Below are 13,029 nucleotides of genomic sequence, written 5' to 3' on the forward strand. Positions count from 1 at the left end.
AACTCTAGATCTTTCATACAATACACAAGTAAATTTAAAACGTCACCAAGAGAATTGTAACTTTTATAAATACTATCTAGTTAAAGTTAGTTTCATAGACTTTAATCTGTCGATTTTTTTTAGCAGCAATCGATCATTCATAATATAATTATTCACTTTATAGACGATACTCAGAGATGTTAAATTATTCTTATTTTCCGACATTACTCTGACAAAATGTTACAATAAAAATAGATATAAGAGTCTTAGTACAATTCAATTAATAGATGTGTCAAATTGATGCTGTTGGTTGATTTTGAGAAAGTGACTTGACATTAGTAATATAGATGTCAAAATCTATTTTTTTATTAAAAAAATTAGGTAACTAGCCAATTAAAATGTTTGAAATTGTTTTTTTTTTAGGAAAAAATGTTTGAAATTGTTATATAACAAATGTTTTGTAAATTTTAAGTAAATAGCTACAAACATGACGTGACATTTCTGATAACATCAATTTACACGTATAAATACATAAATGTGACTATTTAATTAAAATTTATGAATAATATAAAAATGTATATATATATATATATTATATACCTAATGGACTCTTTTCTATTAAGGTAATTTTTTTTCCATCAGTGATAAATATGTAAGAATTTTTTTCTTAGGGTAATAAATATGTGTGATAAATGTTAATAACAGGTATGTAAAAAGAAAATAAAAAGATTAATATGTATTGCGAGTGATTTATAGAAACTTCAATTTTCTCGTCCGAATTTACTCGTAACTTAAGTGTGATGCGATGCGACAAGGCTTTGATAATACACATATCTGGATGTTTTATGCAAATTACAAGCAGCGAATGCTCTGGAAAGTCCGTACATCCACTGCGTGTGACGTTTTCCCATTCATCTTCACTTTCCCGGAAAAGTAAAACCAGAGAGAGAGAGAGAGAGAGAGTCAAAATTAGCGACTGTCTGAAATCGAATCACGGAACCAAACGAAGAGAAGCGAAAAGCCCTAATTCGGTTCTCTCTCCATCGAAATCTCCCCCCAAACATTTCGAAACCCTAATTCCGAGTCCCATGAGACCCCGGTTCCGATAACAAAGAGAAGCGCGGGAACAAACATCATATGGCGGCGAACAAGAGCGCACTGGTTTCGCCGACGAGCTCTCGGTCGGTGACGGAGACTGTGAACGGGTCGCACAAGTTCGTGATTCAGGGCTACTCTCTGGCCAAGGGCATGGGCGTAGGGAAACACATCGCCAGCGACAATTTCACCGTCGGGGGTTTCCAATGGGCGATCTACTTCTATCCCGACGGAAAGAACCCTGAGGACAACTCAGCCTACGTCTCCGTCTTCATCGCGCTCGCCAGCGAAGGCACAGACGTCCGAGCTCTGTTCGAGCTCACCCTCGTCGACCAGAGCGGCAGGTCAAAACACAAGGTCCACAGCCACTTCGATCGCTCTCTCGAGGGCGGTCCCTACACCCTCAAGTACCGCGGAAGCATGTGGTCAGTTTTCGAATTGTTAGTTCTATTGAGGCTGAGATGTGTTTCTTAAGAAATGGGTTTTGGGTATCTGTCTTAAAGCAGAGTTCGATAAAATGGGATCGTTATGCAATGTGTTTTGGCTTGATTTAAAAATTTGCGGGCTTATTGTTGGTTGGTTTGGTCGAGTTCTTTTATGAAAGCTTGTGGACGATGGTTATGCTTCGTTTTTTGATATATTTTTTTTTAATGAAGAATGAGGATATAGGCAAAACACGATCTCTGTCTATGATTTTCCAGAGTACAGAGCATTGAACTCAGCTTTGTTTAAGATTTAGGGTTGCTGTGTTTAGGTTCAATGAAGGACTCTTAGACATGGGGCTTAGAAAGCTGTTGACTTAGATATCACGAGAGTGGGTACAGCTTACTTCATAACTAGTGTTCGATTTTATTTCCGACATTTTATTGATGTTTCGACTTTGTTTTAGTTAAAGAACATTACATAGAAGGTACTTATATCTTCTGTAAGAGTATAGTTCTATGCACTGATATCCTACATTGGATGATTCACGAAATTACCCGGCACGTACGAGATAAGTCTCTTACATGAATTTGTGCAATAAGAAATTTCAGTTCTTTTGTGTTGATTATCTAGTATAGGGATTTGAGGCAATCGATTATACTCATATTTACTGTTTCTCAGAACTATTTGTTTTTTTTAAAGGAACTTAAAATTGAAACACAAATAATGTCTTTCAGAGTTTAAAACTAAGTACAGTGATTAATAAATTTTATTCTGCTTTGTCCTTGTAACTTCTCGTGATTGTATAAATTTAGCTACTCACAAAATGTTTCGCTCCTGGTCTGGTTTCACTGTCATATATGTTTCTAAATTGAATTTGCATTTATCTAGTTATTATCAAGAACTTAAGGTGCATTCGTAAAGAATGTTCGTTGATTTTAATACTTCAAATGACTTGTAGAATCATACATGATGGTCTTCTGGTATTTGAGATATTTTTTAGGATATTAATGTGCTATATTTGCTTTATTCTTTAGGGGATATAAGCGTTTCTTCAGGCGAACTTTGCTTGAAACTTCAGATTATCTCAAGGATGATTGCTTGAGAATTAATTGCACTGTTGGAGTTGTAGTGTCAGCAGTGGATTGCCCGCGATTACACTCTATAAAGGTCCCAGAATCTGATATGGGATCACAGTTTGGCATGTTACTGGAGAATAAGGAAGGCTCGGATATTACATTTGATGTCTCCGGTGAGAAGTTTTATGCTCACAAGTTGGTATTGGCTGCTCGGTCCTCTATATTTCGGTCTAAATTTCTGGAGGGTTTAGAGGAGCAAGAGGTAGATGTTGTCGTTGTTACAGACATAGAACCAAAGGTTTTCAAGGTATAACTCACTTCGACTATTAATCTTATAATTATGTTTCTTACCAGAAGCATTAAGACAATTAACATTTCTATGATAGTAGTTCTACTTTTATTCCAATTAATTTTACTGCCTCTATTTGTTTTTTGATATCTTTCGACTTTTAATTCTTAACAGGCCATGCTGCATTTTATATACAGAGATTCTCTTATAGAGGATGTAGGTCTTGAAACACCTAGTTCATCACCTTTATCTCTGGTGTCCGAGTCTCTAACTGCAAAATTATTGGTAGCAGCAAATACGCACGGTCTTGAGAGGCTCAGACTAATGTGTGAGTCTCATCTGTGTAAGAATATATCTGTCAAATCAGTTTCCGAGATTCTTGCTTTGGCTGACCGGTGCAATGCCTCTGAACTGAAAGCTAATTGCCTAAAATTTGCTGCAGAAAACCTAGCAGGTAAATTTCTTGAATGAAGCTGTGGTTTTTATACTAATTATCATTTTGATGAAGTGCAAGAAAAATAATATCTTGACGATGACATCAGAGATTGAATGTACATATTTTAATTAGATATATGAGTTTGAATATGTAAAAGCGTTCTATATAATGTATACAAGACTCTGTTAATGTTTTTATTGTGAAAGCGTTGTTTACATAAATATCATTTATGTTCAGTTGTTATTTCTTTTGTCTTGTTCAGAGTTATGTCAGCACCATGTTTGTATTTTCAAATTTGAAAGCATAATAGAGTTGCTTGTAACTTTAGTAGGCCACAGAAATCCTTACATATATATACACCTCTGTTTGGCATCTGATGTAGACATTTCTTCAAAATTTATGGTGAGCGCCAAAAACTAGAAATAGAGTAAGTGAAGGAGTTAGCCGTTCGAACAGTGGGCTAAATGATTGATTGTTTTCCGTGATTAGTGGTGATTAGTGGTATCTGCAAGGAACAACTACTTCCATTAGTAACCCATACGTTTCATCTGATGTTTTTTTAATGCTCTTTTGTCATTCATGTTGATAATATTCTCAACATGTGCTTTGCTGACATTTAGAGGTTTATATTGCAAGATTTTACTCCCTTTTGCTGTAATTATGAGATTTCTATAGTCTCGAGTCTTGTATGAGTTTGTATAGTTGGTGCCCCATATTTTTTCCCTTTGATGTACATAAGCCACTTTTTTACATAATTATAAATTTAGCAGCGGAAACAAAATGTAAAGAAATGAATTTCTTTCTATTTAACAGCTGTAATGCGAAGCGATGGCTTCGAGTACCTGAAAGAAAACTGTCCGCAACTGCAATCGGAGCTTCTGAAGACAATCGCAGGGTGTGAAGAGGACTGTAGCAGCGGTGGAGGAAAAACCCGCAGCGTGTGGGGACAGCTTTCTGATGGTGAAGATGCAAATGGTAGGCGGGTCAAGCAAAAAACTTGACCTAGTTTGTTTTGTGTTGTAAATTGTAATAGTGAACGCTAAAAGAACATACATTTTTCCTATCCAACTTCAGATATTAAAAGTTGGCAAAAAAAAAAAAAAACTTTCGTAAACTGTAGGATGTTCAATTTGCAATTTTTTTTTTCTTTCTTTCTTATGAACTCAGAGGGTTTGGCTTTAAGAATAGTTGAGGAATAGGGTGAGATATCAGTTTGCTGAACTTTCAAGTGCTAACCCTTAATTGTTTATATCTACAGAAATGCACATTTCGTGAGTTTGTACTTGTATGATGTTATCCCGTCTCTCATATAATCACATCTTCGTTTTAGTTTTTCTTTCCCTTGCCCTCCTTCTCATTTTCTGTGGAGAAAATACTCTGCTCTCTTACTCTATATTGGATTACACCCACAAAGCCAAATCGGTGTTTCTATGCGAACAAAGTTCATTTGGACCACTTTGTCAAAAATTTTGTTTATAATAATTTCTTAGCATTGTTTGTCATCGTCACACGAGTCTTGAAAACTGTTTGGTATAATATTTGTTTTTTATTATAAATATAATGTAACTAATAACTATATGAAAACCCACATGTTTTAACTCAATGACAAACTATTATTTTACACCTTTTTTGTTTTTTGCTCAGTGGCACAATTCTCCCTCGTGATTTCTCTCTCCCTCTCTCTCTCTCTCTATGTGCATATATATATATATATATACTTTATACCTAATGCCCCATAGATAGTTCTAACTGTCAGCGCCGTAGCGCCTTGGTACTCGAACATTGGCTCGAGGCATTTTCTCTACCAAGTAGAATATAAGGTAATATATTGTTTTAAAAAAGACAAATGAGTTATAACTTATATAATTAACAAAAAAAAAACGAGTTATGTAGAAGTGGAAAAAATCTTAATATTATTTGTATTAATGAAAAATTGATGTGTTAATGGACTCAGAAATTTGTTTTACTTTTGGCATATTTTATTTTGGAAAATGTGATTCTTTGAAACTTGTATAACAATGATGTTCTTTGAAACTTGCGTCAGTGCGAAACAAATTTTTGTACGATTATCCTCATATTTATTTATTGGACTATATTTTAATTGTCCCCTTGCACAATAAATATCACTATTAGAATATTATTATTATTCATATGACGGTTTGTTAAGGACACGCGTAATGTTAACATATGCGCATAAATAATGCTTCAGAAATAATGTGAAGCAAGCATGTCGAGCGCCACCAGCTAGCTATCCATACATATATTATAGTAAGGATATATATATATATATATATATATATATATATATATATATATATATACATATTGAAATTTCCAAGTAACTTATCCACTAAAAGTTTATTAATCGTGAAATAGTCAATGTTTACTGAATTATTAATAAATAGCCATTCGAATGATCACATTTCATCATGTGAGTAATTCAAAAATTTCATGTATATCATTTTTGTGTATATGTAAATTTGGATATTTACGTAAATTTAGCCATGTTAATAAAAAATGGCTATATAGCAAATTGATATTTGCTTTTTTTGTGATTTTTTAAAAAATAACTATTTAATCTTACAAGTTTTTTATTTATTTAAATAGCCTATATAAACATCATATAATTACCAACCTCATTCAAAATTTTGTTAGCTTTTCCTCGTGAATACTTCTAAATTTACAAAATAAACATTATAAATTAGACAAATCTTAAAATTATTTATGAATAAATACCATAAACTAAATAACCTTGAACATTTTCCGATTAGAGATTGTTAAAAATATGATAATAAATTTTGTTATATTAAAAATATTTGTGTGTAAGAATCACAATATTTAAGGTTAAATAGGTGATTTTTTAACAAAAAAATAGTTTATAAGAGTTCAAAATAAAAAATAAAAATAGTGAGGATTTAAAGTGAATAGATAAAGTTTGAACTGAAGTTGGATTAAAGGTTCAGCTTGGCACTGATAACAAGTTTTTGAGCGATGGCAAGCAAGCTCGAAATGCTTAATTTGTCAGAGCTCGAAAGTGGTCAAATATTACTTCAAGGAAGAGTCCTTATAATGGCATAGCCCAAAGTAAAGAGCTGTTGATCATTGGATCCCGAGTCTTTCATCCCAAGCTTCGAGAGGAACATCGCCCTTAGTGCACATTGTTTTCTTTCCAAGCTCGCCATCCAAACTTCTACTTGGCAGCTTACCTAGTGGCTATGCATTGATCGATTAATCGAGATCAGTTCGGCGTCGAAGTTTCTCAAGCCCTAGTCAATGCCTAGTTTGAAACTTTGAATATCAACAATTCTCGTGGATTCTACAACACACGTTTTACTCCTCTGCAGTGATCTCTATTAGATCAGAATATCACGTGTGAAATCCATCATCTAAGTCCATGACATCATGTTGAATAATTAAGAAAGCATAAAACAATAGCGGAAGCGTACCTGATGAATCCATGACAGTTGATCTTCTATATCAACACGTATACCCTAGAGAGCCCTTTGTTTATCTCTTGTTTCACTCTGACGACGAGTTATCAGAAAGTGACAAGACATTACATGTGACCTAGGGACCAGCCGTATTTATAGGCAACCATTAGGTTAACCTAACGGGCTTCCTATTTCAGCCCATCATAGAACTAGAAGTCATAGTGGTCTACACATTAAAGGCCCACAACCTATTAGATACATTAAAGTCCAATTCATGTACACCAAATTAGATCACTTTTAATAGGCTATCTTTATTGACAGTTCACAACACATAATTATTTAACATAGTCCAACGTTGGATTAAGGATCCAACATGTTGGATTAAAGATCCAACAATCTCCTACTTGGGCTAAATGTTTAACCTTATAATTATGTATTTCAAAAATAACCGAAGGAGCTCAACTTTACTGTCATTAGGAAAATGTATCTCATAACCGATTCGCTCAATCAACCATACCAATATAGGATCAAAGCGGCATTCGCTACATCTATCGTAGTTATATCCATCAATGGTCACGTACACCGATACAACTGAACGACATGGATCATGAAGTGGATGTGTAGTATGGAAATTTCATGTTATGTGACCTCAACATGCCTATTTCTATTTAGTCCTCCTTAAACTTTAGTGAGATCAAATCATATACTAGAAAAAACAGAGTCTAAATATACCAAAACTTAATTTCTGCAAAAAAGCCTCAATAATCATTAATAAAACCAAACATGTCTATAACATAAAAGCATTAAAAAATAGCAAATAACAAACTCCCACTAGAACTGAATATCCTGAGCTGAAATAACACCTATATTAGAATTGAATATGAGTCTGTAGTCATTAATCTCACGTCTAGGCAAGGAGATCTGAATCTAAAGGAAGTGTAATTCATGCTGCAATCACAAGAATTGCGCATTGAATCGTCAAATTCGGTTCAAGTTGCTGAGAGTTATGGCTTTACAGCAAATTTTTCAGCAAGCTCAGCTAATCCTGGACATGGTGGATCTAGAGGAAATAGAGGTTGTTTCAGATGAAATAAAGGAAATTTTCGAGGCAGTCGAGGTCGTGGTCAAGGCCGTGGAAGAGTCTTATGTCAATTGTGTGGTAGATCTGGTCACATCGCTAGCAAGTGTTTCCATCGCTTTGATGTAGACTTTGCAGGTGTTGATCCGGCCTTGCCTCAGACTCAGCCTCAAGCCAATGAGGCACAGTATGATGACCAGGAGTGGTATAGTCAGTCTGATCAGCAACAATTTGAAGATGAATATTGCTCTCAGTCTGACAATCAGAATTTCAGTCAGAATATGCACAATAAGTCAGCATTTGTGAACATTCCTCAGAGTCCTAAACATCAATCCTCAGCTCAAGCCTCATCTCACTATGTGCTGCCTCAACCACAAGTCAACTATGCCTCAAGCCATGCTCATCAGACAGGTCACTCAACAAATGGTCACTCAGCAAATGCTGCTTGGCTACTCGACAGTGAAGCCACAAATCATGTGACTGATGAGCTTGAAAACTTGACACTTCAGACTGACTACAAAGGCAAGGGCAAACTTGCAGTAGGTAATGGATCACTTCTTTCTATTTCTCATATAGGCGATTCAATAATTCATATACGTGTTGCCACTAATCATCTAAAGCATTACAAAATCCTGAGAGTACCAATATGTTGGATTAAAGATCCAACAATCTCTACCTTATTGATGATCCTCTTACATTTAATTGTATTGAATATGTAGTTTAAGCATGTAAACAACGTATTCGTGCCTTCTCTTATCCTTAAGACACTAAAAAAAAAATTAATTATTTACATGATTTCTATACTTCACTTCTAAGCATAATATGTACTTTATTATATATTCAATTAGAACAAATAAATTGTTTTATGTTACAAAGTCACTGGCGAAGCAGAATAATGTCAGTGGAAAGCACTACAAAAGTGAATTGGACATAAAAAAAAGTTGTGTAGTGTTTTGGATTTTGTAAGCCAAAACCTTCTATGTTCCTCCTTCACAGAATCTTTCAACATCCTGTCGAACTCCCTCTCTATACTTTCCTCGTCCCAATAGAAATCAATTGTCACCGACATGTTCGAAGCCTTGAATAGTTCCTGTTGAAAAGATAAAGAAAGAGAGAATCGAAGAAGATAGAGAGTATTCCGAGACTTTGAATATTTCCTTATATTGATATGAAATTGTATCACCTATTTATAGATATGGTGGATACATTAGACTAGACTAGATACATGATCAGTGTAATAAATGTACGTAATAATACTACTTCTAGGAAATAGATAATAATAAATATACACAGAGAACAAGACATAGGAAATAGAATGAAAAAGTAAATGCAACACTTTTCCCAAAGTGAGATGAGTTCCAAGGAACCGGCTGGTTCCAAGATGGCGAGGTCAGTTCGTAGTAAGCTGAGGTGGATTCCGAACTGAGGACGAGTTGGGTGAGACGAGCTGACGAACTGAATGTGAGACGAGCTGACGAACTGATTTTCTACACTAGTCAGGAAGAGGGGACGAAGTGACGAGGACGAGGTGAAGCTTAGCTCGGACGAGGTGGCGAAGTGTCACGAGAAGGTCGAACTGCCGAGCTGGATTTCAACACTCTCCCTCAAGCTTGACTGTATATATTGAGGAGATCAAGCTTGCGACATAGCTAGGAGAATGTAGTTCGCGGAAGGGCTTTGGTGAGGATGTCGGCGAGCTGAAGACCTGACGGAATGTATTCCATATCGATAATTTTTGCTTCAATCTTTTCACTGATGAAGTATCGGTCGATCTCGATATGTTTCGTTCTGTCATGGTGGACTGGATTTTTAGCTATGCTGAGAGCGGCTTGATTATCACAGAAAAGTTTGATTGGACCTTCGATGGTGATCTTGAGGTCGTCGAGAACTTTCTTCAGCCAGATGCCTTCACATACTCCGCTTGCTAAGGACCTGAGTTCGGCTTCAGCACTACTTCTTGAGACAACAGACTGCTTCTTGCTTCGCCAGGTAACAAGATTTCCCTAGACGTATGTGCACATGCCTGATGTTGATCGTCTGTCTGGAACATATCTGGCCCAGTCCGCATCTGTAAACACTTCGACACCGCGACTTCGTCTTTTCTTGAAGGAGATGCCAGTCCCTGGGGCAGCTTTGAGATATTGGAGGATCCTCATAACTGCATCCATGTGAGTTTTCGAAGGGTTACTCATGAATCGACTTACCATACTCACTGCGAATCCAATATCTGGTCTCGTGTGGGTGAGGTAGATGAGTTTTCCCACGAGCTGCTGAAATTTTCCTTTGTCGGTGGCGGCCTCAGTGGTGCGAGCTAGAAGTTTCACATTAGTATCCATCGGAGTGTCTACTGGTTTGCAACCAAGCATGCCAGTTTCTTTGAGGAGATCCAAAGTGTACTTGCGCTGTGAAACCGAGATACCCTTCTCAGACCGAGCTACCTCCATGCCAAGGAAGTATCGTAGGCTGCCGAGGTCCTTAACTTCGAACTCTGATGACAAAGTTTACTTCAATCTCTTGATCTCTTCTAGGTCGTCTCCGGTGATGACTATGTCGTCCACATACACACTAAGGATGGTGTGCTTGCCTTGTGTGGAGATTTTTGAGAAGAGTGTTGGATCTGCTTGACTCTGCTCGTAGTAGCAACGCTTGAGCACATTGGTGAATTTTCCGAACCATGCTCGAGGGGACTGTTTTAGACCGTATAGAGACTTCTTGAGTTTGCAGACTTTGTTGGCTCCTTGATCATTGTCAAATCCCGGTGGGAGTTGCATGTAGACTTCCTCTTCCAGTTCGCCATTTAGAAAAGCATTCTTCACATCGAGCTGAATGAGAGGCCAATCTAAGTTGGCTGCTAGTGAAAGGAGGATTCTGATGGTATTGAACTTCGCAACTGGAGCGAACGTCTCTTGATAGTCAATGCCATATGCCTGAGTGTACCCTTTCGCGACAAGGCGGGCTTTGTATATCTCCACTGTCCCATCTGGATTGTGTTTGATGGTAAAGAGCCATCTACATCCAACAATTCGCTTGCCTGGTGGTAGCTCGACGATATCCCACATATCATTCTGTTCGAGGGCTTGGATCTCGGCATGACTCGCATCTCGCCACTCGGGACTTTGAAGGGCTTCCTCGATGGATTGTGGCACTTTACCTTCATCTAACTTCGCCACATAGGCTTGGTAGCCCGTAGATAGGTTCCCATAATACACGTAATCCTCTATTCTGTATTGACCACACGACCGAGCAGGTTTTCTCAATGCAATTGGTAAGTCTGGAGATGAGATGTTACCTTGTTCAATAGTGTCGTGGTTAATGTTCGGAGAGACATTTTGTTCGCGAGCTTGTACCGGACTCTGGGTGATGTCCAGTTCGCATGGAGAGGGTTCAGAGGCTTGCGAGCTGGGGATCAGAGTCGGACTGGGCGAGCTGGGAATTTCTTGAACAGGTTAGGTCGGACTGTGGGGCGAACTGGGAATTTCTTGAACAAGTGAGGTCGGATTTGGGAGCGAACTAGGTGGACTAAGTGGTGGGGTGAATTCTGGGTTTATGATGAGCCAATTTGGGAAGTCATTTTCATTATTCTCCCCCTGACGAACTGGATTGGCGAAGTAAGGGCTGAACTCATGAAAAGATACATCCATGGAGACTATGAATTTTCGTGACCGGGGTTCATAGCATTTGTAGCCTTTCTGAGTTGCTGAATAGCCAATGAAGATGCACTTGAGCGATTTTGGTTTCAGTTTACCTTGGTCATAAGAATGGGTGAAGACTGAACAGCCGAATACTTTCGCAGGTAGAGTTGAGATGAGACGAGAATGAGGGTATGTCTCTAGAAGGAGCCGGGATTTTGTAACCAAGGACCCGAGATGGCATTCTGTTTATGAGGTAAGTGGCTGTGATGACTGCTTCTCCCCAAAAATGAGATGGAACGTTTGAGGAGAACATGATGGCTCGGGCGACCTCGAGAATGTGTCGATTTTTTCGCTCGGCTACCCCATTTTGTTGCGGGGTATGAACGCACGAGCTGGAGTGAATTATGCCATGTGTTTTGAAGAAATCGCCGAGCTCAGAATTAAAGTAATCTCGAGCGTTGTCGGTGTGGACAATTTGAATGGAGGTGTCGAACTGTGTTTGGACCATTTGTGAAAGGTTTTGAATAGATTGGATGTTTCGGATTTTTGTTTCATCATGTATATCTAACTGAGTCTAGTGTGGTCGTCAACAAAGAGAAGGAACCATCGAACTCCAGTGATATTGAGAAATTTTGAGGGCCCCCATATATCACTGTGAATTGTGGCAAATGGACGAGATGGTTTGTACGAGGTGGGGTGATACGAACTTCGAGAATGTTTGGCGAACTCACACATGTCACACTGAATGGAATTGATATTTTTATTGATAAACAAAGAAGGAAACATTCTTTTGAGATACATGAAATTTGGATGCCATAGTCTAAGGTGATTGAGCATGATCTCTTTGTACTGGGGTGAATGTTGGGCGAGCTGACACATGGCGGGCTGATCTGGCTTGATGATATAGAGTCCGGTACTCAGCTCGGCATTACCAATCTGTCTCCCCGTGACCTGTTCCTGAAACACACATGAACTTTCATCAAAAATAGTTCGACACTTAGAGTTTTGGTTGAACTTATGCACAGATAAGATATTGCACTGTAGTTGAGGAACAAAGAACACCGAGTCTAGCCTCATGGACTTCGTCAAGACCACGGTGCCAATACCAGTGACTTGAGTCTTGGCTCCGTTGGCGATGGTGACTGATATGCTTCTATTACAAGCGGAGTAAGTTGTGAATAGACTTCGATTACCAGTCATGTGATCAGAGGCACCAGAGTCGACAATCCATGCTGTGGGATTCTCTGAGCTTACATGGAGGGCTCTAGGAGAGTTACCTAGAGAACCAATGCCCGAGTGTTCTCCACTGAGTTGGACTTGTTGGATAAGCTTTTGGAGAATAGCGAGCTGGTCGTTGCTGAAGGGAGAGGAGTCCGAGGTCGAGGTCGAGGCAGCGGACGAGGTGGATACTAAGTTTCCGGCTGAGTTTGGATCCTTAGTGTCTCGGGTTGACTTCGAGCTCGGTGGTTTCCCATGCAGCTTCCAGCAGGTTTCTCGGAGGTGTCCAGGTCGTCTGCAATGATCGCAGTAGGGGCGAGGTTTGCGAGGTCTCTCTATTGAGACACGAGCTACAAGTGCTTCGTCTCC

The 13,029-nt window shown here is 38.3% G+C and overlaps 1 protein-coding gene across 1 annotated transcript; it reads left to right on the forward strand.

Annotated features, from left to right (window-relative positions):
* Positions 1–798: 798 nt before the first annotated feature.
* Positions 799–4,641, forward strand: BPM5 (BTB-POZ and MATH domain 5). The gene is made up of 4 exons (XM_089601735.1): positions 799–1,499; positions 2,535–2,883; positions 3,040–3,319; positions 4,115–4,641. Exons 1-4 carry the CDS (start codon positions 1,117–1,119, stop codon positions 4,300–4,302), a joined length of 1,200 nt encoding a protein of 399 aa, XP_089457861.1. The 5' UTR covers positions 799–1,116; the 3' UTR covers positions 4,303–4,641.
* The last annotated feature ends 8,388 nt before the right edge of the window (positions 4,642–13,029 follow it).

This window comes from Urtica dioica, chromosome 11 (assembly GCF_054948205.1).
Source record: "Urtica dioica subsp. dioica isolate 48M chromosome 11, U.dioica_male_clone48M_v1_H2, whole genome shotgun sequence".
Classification (NCBI taxonomy): Eukaryota; Viridiplantae; Streptophyta; class Magnoliopsida; order Rosales; family Urticaceae; genus Urtica; species Urtica dioica.

Excerpts from the sequence above, each read along its gene's own strand:
- BPM5 (XM_089601735.1), top strand. The coding sequence starts at position 1,117 with ATGGCGGCGAACAAGAGCGCACTGGTTTCGCCGACGAGCTCTCGGTCG. Across the intron at positions 1,500-2,534 it reads AAGTACCGCGGAAGCATGTG|GGGATATAAGCGTTTCTTCA; the intron begins GTCAGTTTTCGA and ends TTTATTCTTTAG. Across the intron at positions 3,320-4,114 it reads TGCTGCAGAAAACCTAGCAG|CTGTAATGCGAAGCGATGGC; the intron begins GTAAATTTCTTG and ends TCTATTTAACAG.